Raw genomic sequence first — 26585 nt, forward strand, 5'->3', positions numbered from 1 at the left:
TTGCACCCGTCTCCAACGTTTTTTGGCATACAAGTCTTCCTTAGCAAAGTTACCAGGTGGGGGCAGAGGAACAGAGGATTTCATAGTGAGCAAATGATTTGGTGTTAATGGCTCCATACTGGTGGGATCACTGATACTGTCAATCGTAAGAGGGCGGTTGTTTACAATGAACATGGCTTCGTAAAAGAAGGTTCTTAAGGAAGTGTCGTCCAATCTTCCAGCACTGTGAGCAAGGACTGAGCCAAGCACACTCCTTACCGTTCTGATCTGCCGCTCCCATGCACCTCCGGCATGACTCGAGGCTGGTGCATTCATGCAGAAGTCGCACTGTTTATCTGCCAGGTATGTAGCCATTCTTTCCTTATCTAATTCTTTGAGAGCTCTTTCCATTTCATTTCGTGCTCCAACAAAGTTTGATCCTTGATCTGATCTGATCTGCCTGACGGCCCCACGGATGGCTAGGAAACACCGTAAAGCATTGATGAATGCATCGGTTGTCATGTCATCCAACATCTCTATGTGGACTGCTCTGGAGCTCAGACATGTGAAAAGGAGACCGTATCGCTTGTTTTCCTTACGACCTTGCTTGGTACAGAAGGGACCAAAAAGGTCCATACCGCAGTACGTAAACGGTGGGGAGGGTTCAATACGGTCTCTGGGTAAGTCTGCCATCCGTTGTTCCTCTGGAGGTGCGCGGGCTCTTTTACACAGGACACACTGCTTTATGTGCTGGGCTGCTGCCTTACTGCCACCAATAATCCAGTAACCATTTGCCCTGAGTTCATTCAACGTTTGTCCTCTGCCCTGATGTTGTGTTTTCTCATGGTGGTGCGCAAGGACAAGGCGCGTGACAACACCACCCTTTGGGAGGATTATAGGGTGTCTCAGATCCAGAGGTGCGGATGCTTTCCTCAGACGTCCTCCCACCCTCATTATACCATCTTGGAGGAATGGGCCTAGCTGATACAGTTGGTGGTTACAAGGCAGCTTTCCCGATGTCTGGAGAATGTGTAACTCCTTTTCAAAGGCATCTTTCTGTGCAAGCTTGATGAGGGTGCGAGTGGCTCTCCTCCTTTCCTCAACATCAAGGGGCTTTGTGTCCTTGATCCTCTTGGCCAACCGCTGTATCCGAGCGACGACTTTTACAGCTGTGGACCATTTTGAGAACCTTGCGAGTCTCTCTTGAAAATCAACTTGCCTTGAAGCATCAGTTTTCAAGACTAGGGTTGCTCTGACCTCGGGGTCTCCTACCAGTAGCTCTGAGGTTCCTTGGGCTGTAACTACCTCTCTCTCCCACAGGAACTTGGGTCCAGTGAGCCAGTTAGACTTGAGCAGCTCTGCTACTTTGAGGCCCCTTGAGGCGTGATCAGCAGGGTTGTGCTCTGTGTCGACATAGAACCACTGCCCTGGGTCAGTGGTTTCCCGTATTCTCTGGACACGGTTTGCCACGAAGACATGAAATCTTCTGGCTTCGTTGTTGATATAGCCAAGAACTACTTGAGAATCTGTCCAGAAATATTCTCTGTCGATCTTAATCTCTAGCTCCTCCTTTAGCATACTGCTCATAGCAGCAGAGATTACTGCTGCAGTCAACTCTAGCCTTGGTATAGTGACTATTTTGGTAGGAGCGACTCTTGCCTTGCCCATAATCAAGGTGCAATGCACCTTCTCTTCGCCCACCAATCTGATGTAGGAGCACTGCCCATAGCCTTGACTGCTGGCATCTGAAAAGTGATGCAGTTCCACTCTTAGGACCTTTCCAAAGTTCCCTGGTGTAAAGCATCTTGGGATCTGAATCTTGTCAAGATTTCTTAGATCATTGATCCAGCTCTCCCACTTCGGCTTCAATTCGCTGGGGAGTGGCTCGTCCCAACTGATGCCTTTCTGACACATCTCTTGTAGCACCCGCTTTCCTTGCAAGATGAATGGGGCCAAGAATCCTAATGGATCATACACCGAAGCCACGACTGAGAGAACTCCACGTCGAGTGGCTGGTTTCTCATCAAGCGAGACCTTGAAGGAGAAGACGTCACCTTCCACATTCCATCGGACTCCTAGCACTCTGTGTACTGGAAGATCATCACAGTTGAGATCCACATTCTTCACTTCAGCAGCGCGTTCAGTAACACAAATGGACTCCAGTACCTCTCGACTGTTGGAGATGAATTTATGAAGGTGCAACTTTCCTTCAGCACATAGTGCTTGGGTTTCTTTCACCAGCTTGATTGCCCCATCGACTGACTCTAGGCTTATGAGGCCGTCATCCACATAAAAGTGCTTTCTGATGAAACTAGCTGCTTCAGGGTATCTTTTCTCATTTTTGCTGGCCATATGCTTCATGCCGTAATTGGCACAGCCTGGAGATGAAGATGCTCCGAAAAGATGGACCTTCATATGGTATTCCCTAGGCTCTGACTCTGTATCCCCATTTTCCCACCACAGGAAGCGTAGATAATCTCTGTCTTCTTTGTTGACGTGGAACCTGTGGAACATTTTTTCCACGTCACACATAACAGCAATGGGATGTTTGCGGAAACGGCAGAGCACTCCAATCAGCCCGTTTGTAAGATCAGGTCCTGTTAGCAGATGATCGTTTAAGGCAGTGCCTGCATACTTTGCGGAGCAGTCAAAAACTACCCTGATCTTATCTGGCTTCCTCGGGTGATAGACGCCTTGGTGTGGGATGTACCACACACTTCCTGACTCTGGTTGCTTGTCCGCTTCCTCTGCTTCCCCATCCTTGAAGACACCTTCCATGAATCTCACGTAATCATCCTTAAATTTAGGATCTCTGTCCAGTTTCTTTTTAAAGGTGCTTCAGGCGGATTAAGGCAAGCTTCTTATTATCAGGGAGGTGAGGACGTGCTTTAAATGGAAGGGGCATCTCAAGATGGCCGCACTCGTTCTGATGAATTCTTTCCTTTAAGACCTGCAGAAATTGAATATCTTCTTGAGATATGCTTTTCTCTCCTGATCTGGTGTCTGCAAAATCAGATTCAAGGGCTTTAATAGCAGCAGCTGGTGTCACAGGTGGAACCTCCCTGACTGATATCCGATGGCACAGCCCAGTCACATCCCTGGAATTCACGCGCTGTGGTGAGCTCCCTACAATGCTCCACCCTAAGTCCGTCTTTATAGCGTAAGGCTCGTAGTCACCTCCAGTGAAAACCTCTCGTGGAGCTAGGGCTCTGGAGCAGTCATAACCAATCAAAAGTCCCACTCCACAATCCATTAGCGGAGGCATCTCGGGGGCTATGACTGCTAGGTGTTTCCACTTATTAGCTGTCTCACATGTGGGGATATGCGCACGTTCAAGTGGAATGAATTCCCTTGCGTAGGCGGGAGGCAGGTTAATGAGGCAATCTGAAGAAAATCCTCTGACTCTGAGTCCACTGACTCTCTGGCTTTTCACGATGGAATCCCTTCCCATCATAGTGGAAAGCTTTAATTTTACTGGCTCCATTGATGCATGCAACCTTCCACAAAGTTCCTGATCCACAAATGTGTGACTACTCTGAGTGTCCAACAGAGCATAAGCTAGGGTTTCAGAATCTGGGTTTTCATGTGAAGAGATCCATACTGGAACAATCATTGATGTGCTCCCACCCTCACCTCCATTCACACAACAAGATAGTGAGGATGTGTTTTCTTCAGCTTGCTGGACACCTTGCAGGGAAGTCTGATTTGCTGAGGGGCGATCTTCGTGCAATGGAGTGGGATGTTGTCTTTTGCATATGCTACACATGGCTTTATTCCTACAGTCCTTTGAATTGTGTCCCTTCCTCAGGCATGCATAACATAGCTTATTATCCTGGACGAACTTTCTCTTATCCTCCACAGACCTTTCCGTTAAGTTTTTACACTTATGTATGGAGTGATTCTCTCCACAACACATACACTTGGCTGTGTTTGAGTTATAAGCTGGCATGCTTCCTATGTTTGATTTATTGGCATCCCTCAACTTGGTCTCATCAACATTGTAGGATTTGGCTGTGGTGCTTGATGCGTTTGAGGCTTTCACATTAGTGGCGAAGGTGTTTGCCTTTGGACGTTTTATTTCTCTGAATGACTTTTCCTCAGGCCTTAGCGCATGTAATGATGACACTGGATTGCATGCTATGCGTGCTTCCTTTGAGATGAATGAAGCAAATTCTTTGAAACTTGGATAGTCTCTGTCTTGATCCAGCTGCTTTGTGACAAAGCGATTCCACCTGGACGTTATCCAATCAGGGAGTTTGGCTAGCATCTTCTGATTCTCTTCGCAGTCGTTCAGAACCTGAAGACCCTTGATGTGAGGCATAGCATCACTACATGTTTGCAAAAAATCACTAAACTCTCTTAGTTTAACATACTCCTTAGCACCAATCTTTGGCCACTTATTAAGCTTCTCTCGGAAAGCACGCTGCACCACAAAAGAGTGACCATACCTTGCATTCAGCTTCTGCCATGCTTGCTGATATGCCTCCTCATCTTTTCTGTAGAAGCTTCCTTCTAGAGCAGACCTCGCCTCTCCACTTACGTACCTTTGTAGGTAAAACAACCTATCTGCCGGATTTGAACATCGTCTCTCTATAAGGGCTTTGAAGCTTGTGCTCCATTCTGTAAATTTCAGTGGGTCGCCTGAGAATACGGAAGGTTCTGGTAATGGAAGTCGAGTAAGGGCCATTGACTCCTGTAATGTCTGGACTAAAGATGCTTCATTCTGTGTAACTTGCTCTTTCAGGCATCCTGCAGAGGGAGTGAGTTGACAAGGAACATTTCCTTCACTGCATGGAGCACTGCATTTCTCACTCTTTTCTTTTGACTCTTCCTCAGTAAATACTCTGAGTCTTGCTTCAATGACCTCAATGTCTCTTTGATTTTCTAGCTTTTTCAGTTGCAGACGTTGTGCTTCAATGGCAGCTTCCCTTTCAACCTCAGCTTTCTTTGCAGCCAGCTGTGCTGCTGTCTCAGCTCTCTTAACTGAAATACTTGGTGACTCTGAAGGACGGTTGGAGCGGTGGCTGAGTGCGGTGGCTTTGGAAACTGTGGATCCATATATGGACTTAGCATATTCACTGTCAAGCAGCATGCGTAACCTTGCTCTTTCCGCCTCACCATCAAAATCTTCTTCTCCCTCAATAAGGCGAACTCTCATTAATCCCAACAAATCAGCCGTCACCGCTACACTTGCATCAATTTTTCTCCGAATTTCTTGGCTTGGTGCATTTTTGAGCCGTATGTTGTCGTATAACTCTTTTAATTCAGCCTCAAGCTTCTCAACCACATCCATCATGTCATACAAGTCACTCTCAGAGCATGCCTGCTTCAGATTTGTACGAGCATTCTTGACTTGTGTTTTCCATTTCTCATACACCGAATTTAATTTCCTTTCTTTTTGGATTGATTCTTGCTCTATCAGCTCTATCATTTTTTGTGTTGGACGTCTGTCACGGGAGGATTTTCTTGGTTCATCATCTAACTGTGATGCCGCTGAAGAAGGCTCCTTAAGCGTCGCTTTAGACTTCTTGTTTTTAGTATGATCTGTTATTTTCTCTTTTTGTGTTGCTATAGAATTAGAGTCTAAAACGCCCTGCACTTCAGACAGGGAATCAATTTGCCTAGATACCTCACCATCCTGAGACAAAGATTCACTGAGAACTGACATTTTTTGATTATTAGCTGAGACTCGGAGGAAGAGACAAGGTAAGTTACAAGCACATGAAATACTGAAATAGACAATGAAGCACTTTGATTAGGCTAAATTTGTTACACCTTTAACATAAGGATATTACTGTTGCCCATTTGGAATTAGACACTTGAATGACAGATAAACTCAAAATGTACCAGCACTTGTGATTTATAAATATCATTGACTTTATAGTAAGACCTGAGTGCAAACCAAAACGTTACAATCAGTTAACTTTTATCCTAACTCAATGTCTTTCTCGTAGTCCTAAGCAACTGTAGGCTTTTATTTCGTAGCAATCAGTCTTTTTATGTCACCGTTATGGACCTGTCCATCTTTTGCCAGAGGAATTATTTTAAATTTCAGTATTGTACAGTCTGACCTGAAATGGATGCTGATGGCTGAGGTAGACTGCAGGAGATGAGGCAAGATTACACGCTGAAACCTGTAGTCCACCGCAGAATATGAAGCAGAGCCGACAATGAAAGCCTGAAGTTCACAACAGTATGAAGCGGAGCTGCACACTGAAGACCTGAAGTTCGCCACAGGATATGAAGCAGAGCCGCACACTGAAGACCTGAAGTTCACCACAGGATATGAAACAGAGCCGCACACTGAGGACCTGAAGTTCGCCACAGGATATGAAGCAGAGCCGCACACTGAGGACCTGAAGTTCGCCACAGGATATGAAGCAGAGCCGCACACTGAGGACCTCTGGATGATGGAGTTAGGGCACGTTTTCACTGTAGCTACACTGGTCATAAATGAGTCCACGCTTCTTACTGATGTTCACATTCACATTTATTCTTCTCTGAAGTATCATGAAACACCGTGAAAACTAGAAGATAAACAAAACAGTTTCAAGCACAAAGCACCCAGAGCAACATTCATATACTCTTATTTCCTATGCAGAACAATACAACAATGTCTCACATTTTTGTAAACAAAATTTAACAGTATTTAATAAGTTATTAAGATAGCTCAATAATTATTACCGTGTTCGCCTGAAAGACCAGCTGTAGAATAATAGGCGGGAGCTTAAAAGTTCGCTGTTCTCACCCGCCACTCTCTCTCCTCTCTCGCGCTACTCTCCATTCTTCCGGGGTTAAACATGTGACTAGCAATAACCAACTTTTCTCTTCTTCATAAATTTAACAAGAGCAACGTAACAAACAGTTTTAAATCACACTATTACTCAGGATTACAGTAAACAAAACACATTGTAATTGCATTACCAAACAACTTTATCGTCATAAGGGGTTGCGCATGAACAACTTCCGGTGTAGTCATGGAAACGAGTTCACACTGGACTTAGCGTCAGCTACACCGGGCTATGAAGCGCGGTGGTCTGCGAGCGAACTGTAGCGAGTATCCCCGTTTCACTATATTTAGCACCCATTTCGAAGCCCCTGGAATGCTTTCCCACGCTCTCGCGTGAATGGCCAGGGGTAGAATGAAATCTGGGTTGTGGTCACTCATATTCGGGGACCCGGAGACCCAGCCATGATGACGTACTTCGTTCATCATGTTCATTTCGAGTGGGGTATACAGTGCTTCGCGCAGTATTTCTGTAACTGGCAGCCCGGTCGTGAGCACGGGCAGCTGCTTTGATACAGATACAGCTCTGTGAGCTCGCGGCGCGAGCGTGTGTGCGCTGAGAGGCAGACACGTGACCTGCACTCACCACACTGCCAGCGCGCGCGCTCACACATTGAGGCTCTATGTGTGTGCGCGGCGCAGATACAGTCATATTCACAAGCGGGGGTGAGCGCTGTACAGCGGGCACATTTCCTACACTCAGAGTATGAACGGCGTGAGCCGGTTTGACTGATATGGACCCTGTGGTGGTGTGGGACACTGCATGGGTAGTGCTTGTGTGTAAGAGTGAACACTGGGGAGTGGGCACAATTCTTACACTTAGCGGTCGGGGGGCTTGAGCCAGCTTTATTGTTTTCGACCTTGGATGAGTGTGACACACAGTGAGAGTAGTGTGTAGGGGTAGGCACTGGGCAGTGGGCACCTGTCCTACATTTAAGACACCTTCGGCCTGAGCCGGAATATGACCCGAAATAATGCTCTTTTTGAGAGATATGTGGGTCGCCGTGAGAACGGCGTTTGTGTGCAGGCGAGCGAGTTGTGGAACTGACTCGTTGGCTGCTGAATACACTCTTCGAGTCGCCTCTGCTGAGGGAACTGAGAGAGCGGTTCGTGCGTACTGGGTCCCCGGGCGGGAGGCGGTCTGCGGCGGCTGGTGGAGCGCGAACGCTGACGTGCATCCCGAGCCTGGTATTGTGAGGTGGGCGGAGGAGGCGGTGGGGGCGCTGTTTTCCGAGCGGGCGGCTGCTTCCTAGCACGGCCTGTTGCGGAACTAGAACGCCGCGGCAGAAAATGTCTCATAGCCTGAGACGTTTGCTGCACCTCAGTATATCGCTCCGTGAAGCCCTTCATTGAGGGACCGAACAAACCCGTTGGTGACACGGGAGCGTCGAGGAAAGTGGCGCGGTCAGACTCAGACATGTTGGACAGCGTTAGCCACAGGTGACGCTCAGTGACGGTGAGAGCGGCCATGTTGCGGCCGATAGCTTGAGCAGCAGTCTTGGTAGCTCTGAGAGCTAAATCTGTTATGCTCCTCAAGTCCGTCACGCTCTCCGCAGATGGGCCAGCCTCGTCCAGCGACCGGAGAAGGTTGGCCTGGTGAATCTGCAAAACGGCCATGGTATGCAGAGCGGAGGCAGCTTGACCGGCGGCGGCGTAGGAGCGACCGATCAGCGTCGAAGTCGTTCGGCAAGCTTTAGTGGGCAGGCTCAGCTTGGACCGCCATCCCGCAGAGGGCGGGCACAAGTGAGTCGCTACCGCTTCCTCTCGCGCCGTCAACCACACAGAGCGTCGAAGAGACAGAGGATTTTAGTCTGGCTGAGTACGGAGCTCCCCATGACTTGGAGAGCTCATCGTGCAGCTCGGGGAGGAAGGGAGCGGGCCTCGAAACAGGTGCAGAGCGGCGTCCAGGCAGAAAGCAGCCATCCAACCAGTTAGGCGCGGGCTCCTTGGGCGTTGACCACTCGAGGCCGAGGTCTTCTACGGCCTTAGTGATAAGATGGAGAAGCTCAGCGTCGACAGAAGCCCTCACGCTGGATTCCTGCGTCGACGGGGCGGGGTCAGGGATGGAGCCTGACCAGCCCTCACTCCCGGACGCCAGAATCGAGCAGCTGTCGTCCTCCACGATGTCCCGCTCCATCTCGTCGGGCGCCGCGACAGCGGGGCGTTGGCCGTCGAGAAAAGAGACGGGAGACTCAGAGAAAGCGGCTCGCGGGGACGCCGCCGGCGAGAGCTCTTTCACAGAGACTTCTGGTGGCCTTTGTGAGTGGCGCTTTTTACGGCGCGGCCCAGCAGAAGGCGTAGAAATAGCGGGTTGGATGGCGAACAAGGCCTGTCGAGCCCGCAGGGTCGAGAGAGGCAAAGATTTGCACTCACGGCAGCCTCCCTCGGCGAGCGCGTGATCCGCGTGGTCCTTTCCCAGACAGGAAGCGCACAGCTCGTGCCGGTCCCCGTCGCTGAGAACGGCTCGGCACGAGCCGCAGGACAATGATGGGCATTGAAAAATGCCTTTGCTCTTTTAGAGAAAAACGTGCGTGTCTCGGCGGCGAACACACACGGAGAGATTTTGAAAGGATATGAGCGCCGGATAGCGCAGCAGGTACGGCGAGCGAAGGTGGCGAATATCCAGCCGGGTCCTTGACTCGAGCTTGTCCCGCTGAGATGCTGTTCGACGGCTTTGCTTCTCTCTCTAGATCCAGCGAAGTCCTTCGCTGAAAGGAGACGAAATCACTTGTGCAACCTGTGCAGGGGGGTTTTATAGGCGAAGCCACACCCTGTTTTGGCGGGCTATGACGACAGCGCGGGAAGGCTTCCTATTGGCGCTGGAGTCATGCCAAGATGCACTGATAGGTTCCAGCAGTTGCCGCAGAGCAGCCAATAGGCGCGCGAGCTGTCTCGCCTATGTCTGCCTGCTGCAGCAAATGCGTTTTACATTCTAAAAATTAAAGGATAATTTTTTTGCTTCAGTATTCTCGAGAAAAGGAGTTTTCCCGTAGCGTAAGCTAAACTTACGCAACATGAGAGTACTCTCGTAAGAGAACTCTGTGAGTGTTTTCTTCACATTCAATTGACAACCTACTAAGACAACCTACTAATGTAAATTCATTACAACCTACTAAGACAGACAACAGAGAGCTGTAAATTCTTACATAAGGCAATTATTAATATTATTGTGTTATTATGATATTGTGTGCATTATTTACAGCTACAATTGTATTTGATTAGATTTTATAGATAAGTCATAATTATAAAAATAAAAATAATACAAATATTAATAAGACATTAATTAAAAATAAATGTAAAAATAAAAATAAACTAATAAAAATAAAAATAAACTAAAACAAATTAATTTCTGACACTCCTCAAGACCATGTTAAATCGTTAAAATAATTCTTGATGAACGTCTTGATTAAGAACCATACATATTTACTGGTGAATGTACCTGGACATGGCTGTATGTTACATCTTGATAACTGGGTTGAGTCTCCTGGGCAGGGTCGGCCGCTGTTGCTAGGTGATGGATTGTTACAAAGTCTAACACGTGTCCGTTCTCCACCTCCACAGGATGCTGAACATTCACCCCAGGACTCCCATGAACCCCACTTACCATCGACTTAACACACACATAGACAGAGCACAGAAAAGTGTGTATTCAGTTATGGTCAAAATTAATCCAAAAAAAGATCTTCTACAACTGATGTGGTTTGCATCCTCCATTCAAGTTTTGTCAATCATAATCACAAATTTAGGTAGCGTCTCGTGTATATTTATTAATATATAGCAACTATAGAGTGTGGGTATTTGTTGTGCAATACACACTGCAGTTCAAATGTTTTGGGGTCAGTAAAATGTTTTTTTTAATGTCTATTTCAAATAAATGCTCTTCTTTTGAACTATCTATACTAAAATAAATGCTAAATGAGCACCAAATCAGCATATTAGAATGATTCGAAATACTGCCTAGAGAATTGGCAGATAAAAATTCAGCTTTGCCATCACAGAGATAAATTTCATTTTTAAATATATTAAAATAGATAAATTATTTTGAGCATAAGAAACTTCTTTGAAAAGAAATAAAAAATCTCACTGATCTCAAACCTTTGAACGGTAGTGTATGTATGAGTGCTTTACCAGGGCAGTTGGCTGCGTTGCACTTCTGGATTTGAGAGTCTGATCCAGTACACGCTCTGCCTCCATTTGCTGGTCGAGGATTGTCGCATGTTCTGTAGCGACGCATTTGTCCACCGTTGCAGGTCCTGCTACAACTGCCCCAGCTGTTCCATGGGCCCCAGTTACCATGAACTATGAATAGAGATTATTTGTGCTTATAGCCTTCTTCATTACACCAACATGCCTGTGTGTTTACCATATGTAAAATTTATTTCCTCACTGGGACAGGGCTCATTGTGGCAAAAATCAACGTGGATGTCATTTCCCTCACACTGCCGTCCCCCATGCTGGGGGGCGGGGCTTGCACAGATACGTGTCCTTTGCCTCGTACCACCTCCACAAGAAACACTACATGCCCCCCAGCTTACCCAGGAAGACCACTTGCCATCCACTGTTGAAGAAGAGAAGAAAGGATAAGTCATTTTAAATTCACATTCATGATGTTCCAAACTCGTATGACTTTGTGTAAAACACAAAAGGATATTTAGTTGAATGTCCAAGCTGGCGACAGCTGTTTAATTTCACATTTTCATTTCTTGAGCGAACAATCTCTTTAAATAAAAAAATCATATTTTTCTCCAGAACGCTTACCAGGGCAATTCCTCTCATTGCACACTTGTGTCTGTGAGTCAGGTCCTTCACACGATGGCCCTTCAAATGAGGGCGGAGGGTTGTTGCAGAGTCTGAGTCTTGTCTGCATCCCTTTGCCACACGTTTCACTACAAGGGCTCCAAGGCAACCAGGCACCCCAGTTCCCTGCCACTGACAGATAAGAAGCCAATCAGACTGATAAAGACAGATATGCTCATGTGTAGGAAAACATATGTTCCTCCACTCACCTGGGCATGGCCTTAAACTACACATAATGGCCTCCACTGCTTTGCCCTCACAGGCTCTGCCCCCATGCTGGGCAGGAGGATTACTACAAGTCCGCACCCTAGTCCTGTTACCCTGACCACAGGTACGAGAGCACTCCTCCCAGGAAGACCACTCGGACCAATTACCATCCACTATGGGGACAAACAGACAGCATGGAGCCATGTTTATACTGTTCTCCATGCTTTTATCTATTTTTTTGTTTGTTTGTTTGTTTAGGAGAGATCTTGGTGAGTACAGTCAAAAATCCAAGCGAAGAGCTGAACACCTTATGAACATCTAGCAAACCAAATATATTGCTAGTACTTTACAACACTTAACTCATGTTTTCAGATAAGCACTTAAATATTAAAAAATATACACTATTGTAGTTGGTAAAAACTTTTACGTTTCCTGAAAGAAGTCTCTTGTACTCAAGGATACATTTATTCGATCAAAAATACAGTTAAACAGTAAGATTGTAAAATATTATTACAATTTAAAATAGATGTTTTTTCAATTTTGATATATTTTAAAATGTAATTTATTCCTGAAACATTTTCATTCTTTTATGAATAGAAAGTTTTTTGAACTTTCTATTCATAAAAGAATGAAAATGTTTCAGGAATAAATTTAGTTGAAATAAAATGATTTGTACTATTAAATGTTTTTACTGTCACTTATTCAATTGAATGTCCTTGCTGAATAAAGATATTAAAAAAAATACTAACCCCTAATTTTTGTGTATGTGTATGCCAGTAGTGTATGAATCTAACAAATATAATGTTTGTTAATGTTTTAATAACAGTTATAACGTGTTAACAATATATCATCTATGAAGTGCACATAAACTTCATTGATGATATATGATACAGGCCTGTCACTTGCACTGGTGTGCCCAAATAAATAATTTTTCAGTTTTGCATACGGTACAATTTTCACTCACAAATGGTGAAATGCTCACAATGTAGAGCTTTTGCAGCAAAAGGGATGAAAAGGTAAACTAATTTACCTGGGCAAGGTTTGCCTTGACAGCTGCGTGTTTCTCTTGCTGAACCAATGCAGTGGCGTCCTCCGTTCGCAGGAAATGGGTTATTGCACTGTCTTAGTCTCCTCTGCACTCCTGTACCACAGGAAACACTGCAGGCTCCCCACTCCATCCATTCAGAGAAACCTCCATGAACTGCGAAACACACATAATTCAATCTTCCATTATAATACATCTAACTTCATTATAATCCGAATACTTACAAAAGTCCAAAGCTCACCTCGCACTGTTAGGGTCACGCGTACCAGCACAGAGCCTAACAAATTTCTTGCCACGCACTCATACTCAGCCGTGTCCTCTTTCTGAGCACTACTGAGCCGAAGAGAACCGTTATTCAGTGTGGTGATGTGCTCATTACCCAACAGAGGGCGCCCCTGACGGGACCACTCAATGACAGGCACAGGCTCTCCCTCTGCTTGGCAGTTTAGCACCACTGTGGAACCAGCATCTACCACTGTCTCTATTGGCTCTACTGTGATGGTAGGAGAACCTATGGAATATCACTAATGTTATTACAGTAACACAAGCAAGTGCTTTTAAAAAAAATCCTTATTAAGGTTTTTATTTTCTGTGTGAGTATTCTATGTGACTTTTACTGCAAATTAATAACTTTAAAGGATTCATTTTGTTTTATACTGTAGACTTACTCTGTAAGGTCAGTGTAACTGTTCTCTCCACCACTCCTGCATCATTTGTGGCCACGCACATGTATTTTCCAGAATCTTTGCTCTACAAAAATTACAAATTGATACCATTAATTATTTATAAATGTTACAAAAGGACCGAAATACAAAACATCTAGAAAATTAAGGAATTTTTTATCTAGGATAGATGACAAAAACGTTGTAACTATATTAACCCTCTTGCATCATTGTAAAAAAAGAATGCCTATTTTGGTATCTTCTTGTGGAAAAAAAGGTCTATTTCTTTTTTTTTTTTGCTGTATGTCACAATTTTTCCCAATGATGTGCAAGGCATTAAATAAATATTGTTTTTGTTTGAGGTTGCAAGCAGATTTTGAAGGTTAATTTTATATGCCTCCCTACACAAAAATGGGAAAAATATGGGGAAAATGTAAAAATAACTAAGATAACTTACTACACACAGTAGAATAAATAAGGCAGACATTAGACTCAGGTAGGCACTTAAACTTTTTTCAGTATATCATTTACTTTGATATGATTAGCATTCTGTTGCAAGAGTTAAAGAAATTTATCTTCTGGAACTACATTGGGATGAGTAAAAAATGAAACCTTTAATTTTTGGATGAATCATCCCTTTAAAAGATATAAATGCAGAGCACTTTATATGCTTTTCATTTGTGCAGCTGTATCTGCGACTGTAGTGTGCAGTCAGGACTGTTGTGTTGTGTTTGTGTACCACTGTGCCGTAGATGGCTAGAGATCCGTTGTCAAGCTGACGGATTCGATTGCTTATCTGGACATTGATGCCCTTTTTGCTCCACTGGATGGTGGGCAGAGGGTCTCCTCGCACCTCACAGTTAAGTATGGCATTCCCTCCCAGGGGCTCAATGCGATTTGAATGAACATCTCCGTCTATTATTGGTGGTTCTGGAGAATTTGGACAAGAGATTCAAGTTTTTCACAATGGACAAGCAGAATAGGTCATCATTTATTAGAAGTGCAGATGTATACCTTTAACATAGACAAATCCCAGAGATTTGATGGATCCCACGCTGTTCTCAGCCATGCAGGAATAAGTGCCTGAGTCGTCTTTACTCACACGCTCAATTACAAGCTCACTGTGGCCATTAATATGACCATACTGGGCTGTGGGTAGAAACAATACTTTCCTGATTCTCACATAACAGCCTATTGACACATGCAGCATAACTAATAGTGCTGAACTACAGGGGATGCAAATTGTGGATATCTGTAGGCTCAATTTGAGGGATAATCCATACCAGGGATGATATTGTTGTTGAATGCCCACGTGATCTTGGGTGAAGGGATGCCGGTGACGCTGCAGGTCAGCAGGAGGCGCTCTCCCTTGTTGAGAGCCACATCCCCAAGGAGCTCAGCGAAGACTGGATGTGTGTGGATGGACAAATCAGTGGTGCGACTGTCCTGCCCAACTGAGTTGGTTCCAACACACGTGTAACTCCCAGAATCCTCAGGCTACATAGACAAACTGTCACAATTTGTAAACACTGAATGCAAGCAGTTTAAAGATTGGGACTCTGACCTGTGCAGTGTCTATGAGCAGCTCTCCTGTAGGCAGGATCGTGTACTCTCCAGTGGTATCGGTAAGTGCAATATCATCTTTCTCCCAAGTGATGGTGGGCTGTGGGACCCCATCTGCCACACAGGTCAACAAAGCTTGGGTGTTCTCCACCACGGACACCTCTGACTCTCCTACACGGATGGAAGGAGGTACTGAGGTAGAGAGGGAGAATAAATAAATAAATAAATGTATGATATTATTATTATAATTATAATTCACATAAATCATGAGTTAAAAAAAAATCCTTATTAATATTATCATTAATCACATAAATCAAATAATTATTAAAAAATGATTAAAAAAATTCTACCGGATCATCATGATTATTATTCACATAAATCATTAAATAAATTATAATTACTAATAACATCAACTAATTAAAAATAATAATAAAAAATATTCCACCAACATTCTGCTTAATATTCTAACAATATTCTACCAATATTCTACTTGACAAAAGTTATTCTACAAGATAATCATGATTGTTATTATTACTATTTATCATATAAATCATTAAATAAATTATTATTACTATTATTATTAATAACATAACAAATTATAATAAAAAAAATTCTACCAATATGTAAAAAAAAAAAAGAAAAAAAGAAAGAAAAAAAAGTTACTCTACCAGATGATCAATGCACTAAACAATATTATCAGTCAATTATAATATTTACAAATTCATTCATCCGTTTAAATTTTCCCCTAAATCACTCTGTACAGTGAAGCCATTTATTCAATCCAGTCCATCTATTTCAGTATCCCACTGACTCACTGTGTACAGTAAGGCTCATCTCAAGACTGGTGGTTCCAGCCACATTAGCAGCAGTGCAGGTGTATCTGCCTGTGTCTCCAGGTTGGGAAAAGGCGATCTGCAGTGCCCCCGTGCTGAGGACCCGCTGGTGCACGGACTCGCTCAGTGGCTGCCCGTCCTTGTACCAGGTGATCGAAGGAGTGGGGAAGCCCTCTGAGTGGCATTGCAGAGTTACAGATGCATCTAGTGCCACAGTGTACACCCTTATGTCCGATGTTATGACAGGGGGCACTGCAAGAGAAGTGAAACATATAACATTTGAGAGACCATTTCCTACAGACATCTTCATTTTCCTTACAGCCTATGTGTGAGCCTAACCTTGCACTCTGAGTTTGGTTTTCCCTAGTGCAGTGCCTGCTGGATTCTGAGCCACACACATGTAGGTTCCAGAATCCTCAACTCTGGCTTTAGATATCTGCAGACCACCATTGGGGAGCACTGTAAAACCACCTCCTGATGATGAAAGGTATTGAGTTGGTGTCAAATTATTTAAAGGGCAATTAAATGAATCAATTCATAATCAAACATTACATTTTAAATAATAAATTTAGGGTCAGTAAGATTTTTTTTTTAAAGAAGGAAGTGAATACTTTTATTTGCATTAAATTGATTAGAAGTGACAGTAAAGTCTTTTACACTGTTATGCTGTTCTTTTGAACTGTATATTCATCAAAGAATCCTGGGGTGGAAAAAACAGTTTCCACAAAAATATTAAAGGAGAACTCCGGTCAATTTTAACATTGAGCTCATTTTTTTTGTACATTTGGAGTGCTGTCAATACAGAGAACAACGACAAAAATCGGTGTTGCCTACACCGAGTTATTCTATTTTTAAAATTTGCACCCTGTTGACTTCAATGGGGCAAGTACTAAACCTGCTTTTAGCCTCTTAACATCCTTGATGTGTCATTACAAGTGCACAGAAAATGTGAGTGATTCCTTCTGAGTGAACACGAGTGAGTCTGACTGCAGTAGATGTGAAAGAAATGTATAAAAATGATGTTATTTAAGCCAGCGCAAATACCTTTGTTTACATCCTGTTTTTCGGTTGAAGTCCAAAGTAGTCGATTGCCGAGTTCACGCGCGTGATCATAGGTATTAAACCTATGCGTGTGAACTCTGCAATCGACTACTTTGGACTTCAACCGAAAAACAGGATGTAAACAAAGGTATTTGCGCTGGCTTAAATAACATCATTTTTATACATATCTTTCACATCTACTGCAGTCAGACTCACTCGTGTTCACTCAGAAGGAATCACTCACATTTTCTGTGCACTTGTAATGACACATCAAGGATGTTAAGAGGCTAAAAGCAGGTTTAGTACTTGCCCCATTGAAGTCAACAGGGTGCAAATTTTAAAAATAGAATAACTCGGTGTAGGCAACACCGATTTTTGTCGTTGTTCTCTGTATTGACAGCACTCCAAATGTACAAAAAAATGAGCTCAATGTTAAAATTGACCGGAGTTCTCCTTTAAGCAACACAGTTTTCAACAATGATAAGAGACTTTCTAAAATAAATTAAAAATAATTCTTAATGACCCCAAATTGTAAATGGTAGAGTATGTAATACAATATAATTATATATAATTAATTACATTATACAGAATTATTATATACATTAAAATAATTAAGAAATTAATTAAATTGTACTGAATATATGATTAGCTTGTCACTTATCGCCATGGCATGCCAGATTTTGCTTTCACCTGCGGTAAAAATGTTGATGCCCTCTTTCTGCCAGGTAATAGTTGGGTGAGGGGAGCCCGTTGCTCTGCAGGGCAGGGTCACATGATTGTTCAAAATCACATCCAGTGTTGATGGGTGTGACTGTATCACCGGAATTTCTGTAAAATGTAAATGCAGACAATTATTCATTGCATAAATGTCCAAATTACAAAAATGGTATAGAGAGACATGAATGTGGAGCCACACATGGGCATTTGTTATATGTGATCTTATTAGACAAAAATAAAATGAAGAGGCATATTTAAAAGCATGACATGTTTAAGCGTTTCTGCATATCTCATACCGTGTACTGTGAGCTGAACGTGTCGGTGTGCGGTGCCTGCAGCATTCTTGGCCACACAAGAGTAACGGCCTGAGTGACTCAGATCTGCAGCTGTGATCTCAAGAGGACCTGAGAGAAACCAAGGAAATAGAAGTGTAATATTTAGATTAACTTCAAACATCAATTGTTCCTTTTTTCACACTGTAACTACATAAAGCTAACCTGACGGTAGTATCGTATAGCCCTCTCCCTCTTTAGCTAGTCTCAATCCATCTTTGCTCCAGTATAGGACAGGATGAGGCACTCCGGATGCAGTGCAGCCAATGACCACCGGGGACAGTCTGCTCACCACAAACTCTGTGGCCTCATCAGCAATAGAAGGAGGAACTGTAGAAGGGAATGAATATTACTTCCTCCTGAAATGCACACGTTGGCTGCATCCGAAATCACATACTATATGTGACTATATATGAAAAACAGTATGTACTAAAAAAGTATGTCGAATTCAACTAATTCAAGTAACGAATTCAAGAAACCGAATGACCTACTTCCTCCAGCGAGATTCTGAAGTGTGCATATGATGGACACTTTACTATCCCATGAGGCCACAGTAGAGTAGTGTGGATAGTAGTGAAGTGACGCTGGTAGGTCACATGACAGTGACAACAAGCCAAATATAGTATGTCTGGATCACAGTCATACTATACACAATCATACTAAATAGAAGTATAACATACTTTTTAGCGCCTGCAAAGTAAATACTTATTCAAAATAAGTACATACTTAAAAGAATATGTGATTTCGGAAGGAACTACACATGTAAATGGATGTCATATATAGCAGTAGAGATTCACCATGTACTGTCAGCTGAATTTCTCGGCTCTCCTGGCCTGCCTCATTGGATACAACACACTTGTACAGCGCTGTGTCCTCTACTGTAGGTGCGATGACAACCAGAGAGCCTGAAGACAACAGCCTGAGGACAGATTACAAACTGATTAACTGGATACAAACATGAATCTCAAGTGTCTTACTGTGCAATGTTGATCATCAGGGTCATATTGTGACCCAAACCAGGAGTAATGCTCATTTGGTTGATGATACAGTAAGAGGTGATAAGAGGAGAGGGAGGAAACCTGGCTGAACCTGTACATATTCTGGTTCTGGTCAGTGTTAAGGGCTTGGGTGTTTTTGGTCCAGCTGACTGAGGGCTTGGGGATGCCAGTGGCCTCACATGATAGCGTGGTCTGGACGTTCACCGTCACAGTGATGTTAGTGGGACCCTCTGCAATGGAGGGTGGCACTGGAGAAGGAGAGAATATTTGTGCTTACTGTATATTAGGACATTTCCTTGGAAAAAGAGCCAATATATGAAACAGTGATAAACAAACAGTAGCTCAAACAGTAGAGTATGACGCTAGCAATACCAAGAGAATGCATGAACTCATAAAATTGTAAAGCTTGAATTCAGTGCTAGTTGCTTTAGATAAATACGTCTGTCAAATGCATGAATGCGTAAATGTACATGAAAAGACTGAAAATACTGGACTGAAAATTAAGACTGTAGGCTGTAGATCAATAGTTCCCAAAATGGGTGCCGTGACAACTGGCTAGGGGTGCCGCAGAATATCGGCTTTTTTCCAACTTAAACAGCCTAAAATAACTATCCTATTTTTTTATAGCAATATATGAGCATGTCCAATCGAATATAAATAAGCGAAACAACAATGATATATTTCATTCATATTTAAAGTTTAAATCTAAAAGGTCAAGGGTTCGATACCCAGGGAAAGCAAGAACTGATAAGAATGTAAATGTATACCTTGAAATGCAATGTAAGTCGCTTTGGATAAAAGTGTCTGCCAAATGCGTAAATGTAAATGTCATCTAGATTTGATTTAACATATGGGTCAAAATCACTATAAAGTGCCTTTGGTGTCCTCATCAGAATCACTCAGACATAATGCAAAATAATGAAATTCTGAGGTTTTATGATAAATCAACAAACATTTACACACATAGAAGTACAATGATAAATCTCTTGAAATGTGTTTTTCTTATTTTATACCATTTTCTTTGATTGGATGTATGTGAGTCTATGGCATGTCGCACACGCTGCTCAGCTAACTTCAGTGGGTGTAAAAAGTGGTTAAATGACAAAAAATTTAAATAATCAAGTTGATTGATAAAAAAAGTCAATTTGATCATTTATATGCTATTTTCATAATAATATTAAACATATGAATGTACACATGTACGTTTAGTTTAACAGGGTTGCGGTGCCATGGGGAAAAAAATGCTGCAAAGGGGTGCCATGCTTTCAAAAAGTTTGGGAGTCACTGCTGTAGATATAGTGAGTTGATTAGTTCTAACTGTTAACTTGTGTTAAACAACCAGTTCAAAACTAATTTGTTTGTGATTTGAACTATATTCATTACGTTGTAGGGTTGTGTTTCAGTACAGCAAAAACTAGCTAATTTCTCTTTTTAGTATCATATTTATTATATGTACAATTACAGTATTGCATGTATGTCAAGACTTACCATAAACCTGAAGATCTATTCTCTTGCGCTCTGTTCCCGCCTGGTTGGTGGCCATGCAAAGGTAGCGGCCCGTATCGGTCACCTGGGCTGAGAAGATGTGGAGTGAACCATCCTCACCAAACCTGTATCTAAACGTATAGGGCGTTTGTTATTTCCCATGAACAAAATTGAGAGTTATGAAATGCTTTGAAGTGATCTGTGCTGCTGACCTGGGGTTGTTTCCTGCCAGGATGGATCCATGCTTCCTCCAGGTAATGCGTGGGGTGGGTACTCCATCCACAACACACTCCAGAACCACTGGTTGATTAATATGAACCAACACAGACTGAGGACCATCCTTTATTGTGGGAGGGACTGAAGAGAGAATGTTTAAATTAGCCCACACTATTTTCCTCAGGAACACAGGTGCCTTAACGTGTATAGAAATTGCTGGTCACCATTGACACTAAGGTTGAAGTGGCGTCTGGTTTCTCCAGCAACATTGCTGGCCACACAAGTGTATTGGGCACCATCTCTCAGCTCTGCATTATTGATCTGCAGGTAACGACCGCTGGACAAAACACGCACTCGTGGAGACATCTGGAGAAAACATTGTAAAAGCTATTTAGCTACATGAATTTATATACATTGATATTCATAACTGATTTTGTGTCAGATTAAAAAAAGAAGATATTAATACTTTTGTTTAGCAAGGATGCATGAAATTGATCAAAAGTGACAGTAAAAACATTTACAAAAGATTTCTATTTCAAATATATACTGTTCTTTTGAAACAGCACGATTTCAACATTGATAATAAATATGTTTCTTGAGCACCAAATCAGCATGTTGCAATGATTTCTGAAGGATCGTGTGACACTGGAGACTGGAGTAATGACAGCTGAAAATTATCAAATCTATAGAGGAATGGGGGAAAAAATTATAAAACTAAATAGTCACTTAACCACATTCAATACTTTCACATTCAAAAAAGGAAAACCTCTAAAAATAAAAAATACTGTTTCCATTGGATACCTTCAGTGGTGCTCCATCTATAAGCCAAGTGAGAGTTGGAGGTGGAACTGCATCTGATTTACATTCAAGGGTCACCTGTCTGTTTTGCAGGACAGACACATCTTGCACACCTCTGTCTCCAGCGATGTTGGGTGGCACTGTTGGAAAAAATTGTCGTTTGGCAAATTACTGTAAATGAGGTGACATTTTATGCTAATATGATGGGAAACTTTGTAATTGCTTTTAAGACTCACCATGTACTCTGACTAGAAACTCTTTATCATCATCTCCAGCAGGGCTGGTGGCCAAACAGGTGTATCTTCCAGTGTTCTCCACCTGTACAAACATGGGAGATAACACAACATGATTTAGGAACATGTCACGCTTGAGTCACATTGAGCAGCATGGGAGAAAAGATAGGAACAAGAATGCTACTACCCATTTTGACACCACATTTGTAGTTTTTACCTGAGCAGAAGCAACTCTGAGCACCTCTCCATCTCTGAGAAGCCGTATGCTGTCTGTCTGAGGCAGCGGTCGGCCATCCTTCAGCCAGGTCAGTGCTGGTAAAGGTATGCCGTCAGCCTCACAAACCAGCTCCAAGATATGATTCACAACCACAGAGACCTCAGCAGGCACACCAGAGCCATTGATCCGTGGTGGGTCTGAGAGAGGACATAGATGTCAATGAGTCTGTGACAGAAGGAGTCACTTTGGTCTTGTTTTATTTTGTAGTACTTTCTCTCACCCAGTACTTTGAGGCTGAAGTGGCGGCTTGCGTCTCCAGCCTGATTATGTGCAGTACAGGTGTAGCGCCCGGTGTGGTTGATGCTCACATGGGAAATCTGCAGGGTGGTGTTTTGGTTGAGGAGTGACAGGTGAGCATCTTTAGGCACTGCTGCACCATTTCTTAGCCAAGTAATGGTTGGAGTGGGCGTCCCATCTGAAATGCATACAAAAGAGGCCGTATTTCCTCTCACAACTGTTACTTCTTCTGTGCTGCCCGCCCCGTCCAAACTGGGAGGAACTGAGAAAAATGACACAGTAAATTTATGGGTTTAATACTTCATGGCATTATCATATTTCTACATTTTATCTCTGAAAATGCACATGCAAGTTAACTCACCATACACCTGAAGGTTGTAGTGTCTGTTGTCCACTCCAGCTCTGTTGGAGGCCACACAAGTATAGCTCCCACCATCTGAAACCTGTGCACGAGCAATGCTAACACCAAAAATGACAATCAGATGCCAAGCATTTAGTGCTATGAATCATGCCATCAGCTCCATTCATAGCGGGATATGAACACCTGCCACTAGCAAAATGCGGGTACATGTCCGATAAGTGCCTTATCTACCTACCACTGTACTTAACTATAGCTGGACTATGTACTCAATAAGAATAAAATAAAGAAATGGGTTATTTTTTAACTCAGTTGAAGTTTTGGTACATTGTGCAAGAGTGCAATTCCAATATATATTATATAATAAATATATATATAATAAATTATATATATATATATATATATATATATATACGTAATATTAACGTAAATAAATATTACATAACAAACGTAAACTTAGAAATTAAAAATATTGCATTGGCAACTAACTTATTTAGGTTTAAAGATTTAGTTTACCCACAAATGAAAATTCTGTCATGAATTACTCCCCCTCATGTCGTTCCAAACCCGTAAGACTTTTATTCATCTTCGGAACACAAATTAAGATATTTAAAATGAAATCTGAGCGATTCCTGTCCCTCCATTGACAGCTACGCAACTACCACTTTGACGCTTAAAAAAGTTTATAAAGAGATCATAAAACTGATCTAGATGAATTGAGCAGTTAGTCCAAATTTTCTGAAGAGACACGATCGCTTTATACACTGAACAGATTTAATATAGGCTTTTATTCACAAATAACAGAACTGGCTCAGATTTAATAAAAAAAATCTTCATTTGTGTTCTAAAGATGAATGAAAGTATAACAGATCTGGAACAACATGTGGGTGATTAAAAGATGACAGAATTTTCATTTTAGGTGAACTATCCCTTTAAGACAAGTAGTACTAAAATACTAAAAAAAGATAATAAAAAAAAAGATACAAAAAAAAGACAAAAGCACATGAAAATATAAAAGTAAAAGCTACTCGGTAACTCAAATTAATATATACTATAATACTATATAAATAATTCTAAAAATAAATATTAAATGATAAAATCATTAATTTTATATATTTGAAATAAAAATAGCTTGTAAAATGAAAGCCTTCATCTCAAATTTACAGAAATTAAGGCAAAGTGTGGTTTAGATGCAAAAAAATTATTTCCCACCCTGCGATCATCATGATTTAAACATGTTAGATCTCTTACCGGAGGACCTGGCCAGCAGACAGCAGGCGGATCTGAGACGATATTGGAAGCGGCAGACTGTTCTTTAGCCAGTTGAGCTGTGGAGGTGGAGAACCACTAGCTACACACTCTATATTTATTGAGCTGTCCAGCACCGCGGTCAGTTCCTTGGCAGTAGGTCCGTTCCCCTGGATAAGAGGAGGAACTGGGAACAGGACATGCAGCTATCAAATGTCTGGAAAAAATACTACTGCTGTGTAGTGAAAAATTTTGTTCCACTTCTCACACTCATGTAAAGATACAACTCACCATATACATTCAGGCTGAATATTCGGTCTTCCTCTCCAGCCTGATTGGTGGCCACACATGTGTATTTTCCACTGTCAGATGTGTGGATGGCTGTCACAGTCAGTGTGCTGCCATCCGTGCTAATTCTGAGGAAAGGTTGACTTACGTTTACCCTTATGACTTGTATTGTCTCATTAACAAGAGAATCATTATGCAAAAGTACTATGCAGAGAATACACTGGATAGTTTTACAGCATAATGGCACAAAAATCTAACAATGCTCTCACTTGATGTTCTTCTGGGCAGTTCTGCTAAGTGTCTTTCCATCCTTCAGCCACTGGATCTCAGGGGTTGGAGTTCCTTCAGCACGGCACACGAGCTGGATGCTGTCATTCAGCAGAACACTCATCTCACTAGGTAACTCAGATCCTACAATGATTGGTGGGACTGAAGAACAGACAATACAGATGGTAATTTGGTAAAACTACTAGATGCATGTTTGTTTATTAAATGCTTCTGTACCTTGTATTATAAGATGGTAGTTTTTGCGGGCCTTGCCCTCCACATTGGACGCCAAACAGGTGTAAGTGCCACTGTCAGATAACTGTGAGCGGGCAATCTGCAGCTTACTGCCCCCGGACAGGATATGCATATCCACAGACTCTGAATTCTCTATAAATACAATAAAAACAAGCATGATTTGACTTTAAAATGTGAAATGTAAAGCTTAAGTGATCTGTAGATCATCTATCTCACCAATCACTCTGCCGTTCTTCAACCAGGTGAGCGAGGGAGGAGGGATCCCTGAAGCATCACAGGTGAAGGTGACAGGATTACTGATGGTTTCCACCACACGCTCCACTGCTGGGCCATCCAGCCGTGGGGGAACTGCATGTCATAATGTCAAAGTGTGAAGAACACCATAATTGTAGCTCTATGCTGTAATACTAGAGGTCTTCGCGGGACCCAATCAGATTTCCTGGGCGCGGGATTAAATATCCGATTGAAAGACAGTAGAGGTCAGTAACTCTACTGGTGTACTTTGGATGGGAGTGGGCGGCCCGGCCGCCAACATCCTTTGACAACAGCGTGTCCGCACTTCACTTGAAATTAACAATTTTTTTTTTACAGTAGTGGTGTTCACACAGTAACCAGTTCCCTGCCCTGAGCAACCTGGGAAGATGTGTTCTTTGCATCCCTGCTACGAGCGCAGCTTCAGAGAGAACATTCAGCCTTTGTGGTCAGATTTTGGAGATATGTAGGCTACTGAAACCATAGTCAGTCAGCGATATTCTGTTCTTGCATGGATGTTTGTTTTTTAAATTCATTTGCATCATAGCTAGTAAGCCAACAGTTTTCGTTTATTCATATTTTTGGCTTATAATTTAGTATTTCATTTAGCCTATTTTTCTCTGACTTTTTTTTTTACTGTGTTGACAGTAAAATATGGTAAAAGAAATCTGTATCATGATAAAGCAAATAAAAATACCAAATAAAATTCTTGTATAGCCAACATTTCATATTTGTTATCCCCAATCACTCTCTCTATTTTTAGGGGAAATTTAAATGTATGTGAGGTTCTAAAAACGAGATCTAAATTCAGCAGGATCAGTCGGGTCGGGAAGAAACTTATTCTAAGCAGATAGCGGGCGAACACAGTGTGAATTTTAAGCGGGAGCGAAAAAAAAAAAAAAAAAAAACACATCCCGTGCAGACCTTTATATCATACTTAATATAACATGACCCACAATAAATAAGAGTTTTTTTTTTTTTATCTTTTCAAGATATTAAGATATTAAGAAATGTTTCTTGAGCACCAAATTAGAGTCATGCGACACTGAAGACTTGAGTAATGGCTGCAGAAAATTCCGCTTTGCCATCACAGGAATAAATTACAAATTAAAATGTTATATTAAAATTGGCATATAATACATTTTTAATAATTTAATCATTATTTGAATATTAATTGATCAAATAAATGGAACCTTGGTGAGCATAAGATCATTTCTTTCTAAATAGTTTTTCTAAAATCTTATGTATTTATATACACTACAGAATATATATATATATATATATATATATATATATATATATATATATATACACACACACACACACACACACACACACACTTTTAAGTATATATATATATATATATATATATATATATATATATATATATATATATATACAGTCATGGTCAAAATTGATGGCACCCCTGATAAATATGATAAAAAATGGCTGTAAAAAATAAATCTGCATTGTTTATCCTTTTGATCTTTCCTTTAAAAAATGCGCAAAAATCTAACCTTTCATTGAAGTAAAAGAATTGAAATTGGGGGGTAAATCACATTATGAAATAAATGTTTTTCTCCAAAACACGCTGGCCATAATTGTTGGCACCCCTAGAATTTTTTATGAGAAAAATATCTCTGAAGTATATTCCCATTAATATTTACATTTTTAAGCACACCAGGGTGACTAGGAACATGAAATTGTCCA

The 26585-nt window shown here is 41.9% G+C and overlaps 1 protein-coding gene across 2 annotated transcripts in view; it reads right to left on the bottom strand.

Annotated features, from left to right (window-relative positions):
* hmcn1 (hemicentin 1) overlaps positions 1-26585 on the bottom strand; it is a 135862-nt gene that overhangs the window by 13766 nt on the left and 95511 nt on the right. For both annotated transcript variants that reach the window (XM_079887365.1, XM_079887364.1), the window contains exons 62-93: positions 24840-24971; positions 24606-24755; positions 24371-24530; positions 24105-24229; positions 23817-24000; positions 22569-22666; positions 22191-22469; positions 21911-22107; positions 21697-21778; positions 21464-21600; positions 20887-21028; positions 20659-20803; positions 20450-20577; positions 19053-19209; positions 18761-18882; positions 18129-18293; positions 17928-18035; positions 17605-17742; positions 16213-16347; positions 15856-16125; positions 15042-15232; positions 14761-14974; positions 14492-14626; positions 14217-14407; positions 13484-13565; positions 13057-13326; positions 12801-12971; positions 11773-11943; positions 11525-11695; positions 11154-11324; positions 10895-11065; positions 10206-10376 (exon numbers count right to left, since the gene is read on the bottom strand). In XM_079887365.1, coding sequence (XP_079743491.1) covers positions 10206-10376; positions 10895-11065; positions 11154-11324; positions 11525-11695; positions 11773-11943; positions 12801-12971; positions 13057-13326; positions 13484-13565; positions 14217-14407; positions 14492-14626; positions 14761-14974; positions 15042-15232; positions 15856-16125; positions 16213-16347; positions 17605-17742; positions 17928-18035; positions 18129-18293; positions 18761-18882; positions 19053-19209; positions 20450-20577; positions 20659-20803; positions 20887-21028; positions 21464-21600; positions 21697-21778; positions 21911-22107; positions 22191-22469; positions 22569-22666; positions 23817-24000; positions 24105-24229; positions 24371-24530; positions 24606-24755; positions 24840-24971 — 5163 coding nt within the window. The remainder of the gene's footprint in view (positions 1-10205; positions 10377-10894; positions 11066-11153; positions 11325-11524; positions 11696-11772; positions 11944-12800; positions 12972-13056; positions 13327-13483; positions 13566-14216; positions 14408-14491; positions 14627-14760; positions 14975-15041; positions 15233-15855; positions 16126-16212; positions 16348-17604; positions 17743-17927; positions 18036-18128; positions 18294-18760; positions 18883-19052; positions 19210-20449; positions 20578-20658; positions 20804-20886; positions 21029-21463; positions 21601-21696; positions 21779-21910; positions 22108-22190; positions 22470-22568; positions 22667-23816; positions 24001-24104; positions 24230-24370; positions 24531-24605; positions 24756-24839; positions 24972-26585) is intronic.

The sequence above is a fragment of the Squalius cephalus genome (genome assembly GCF_949319135.1).
Source record: "Squalius cephalus genome assembly, chromosome: 12".
Lineage (NCBI taxonomy): Eukaryota > Metazoa > Chordata > Actinopteri > Cypriniformes > Leuciscidae > Squalius > Squalius cephalus.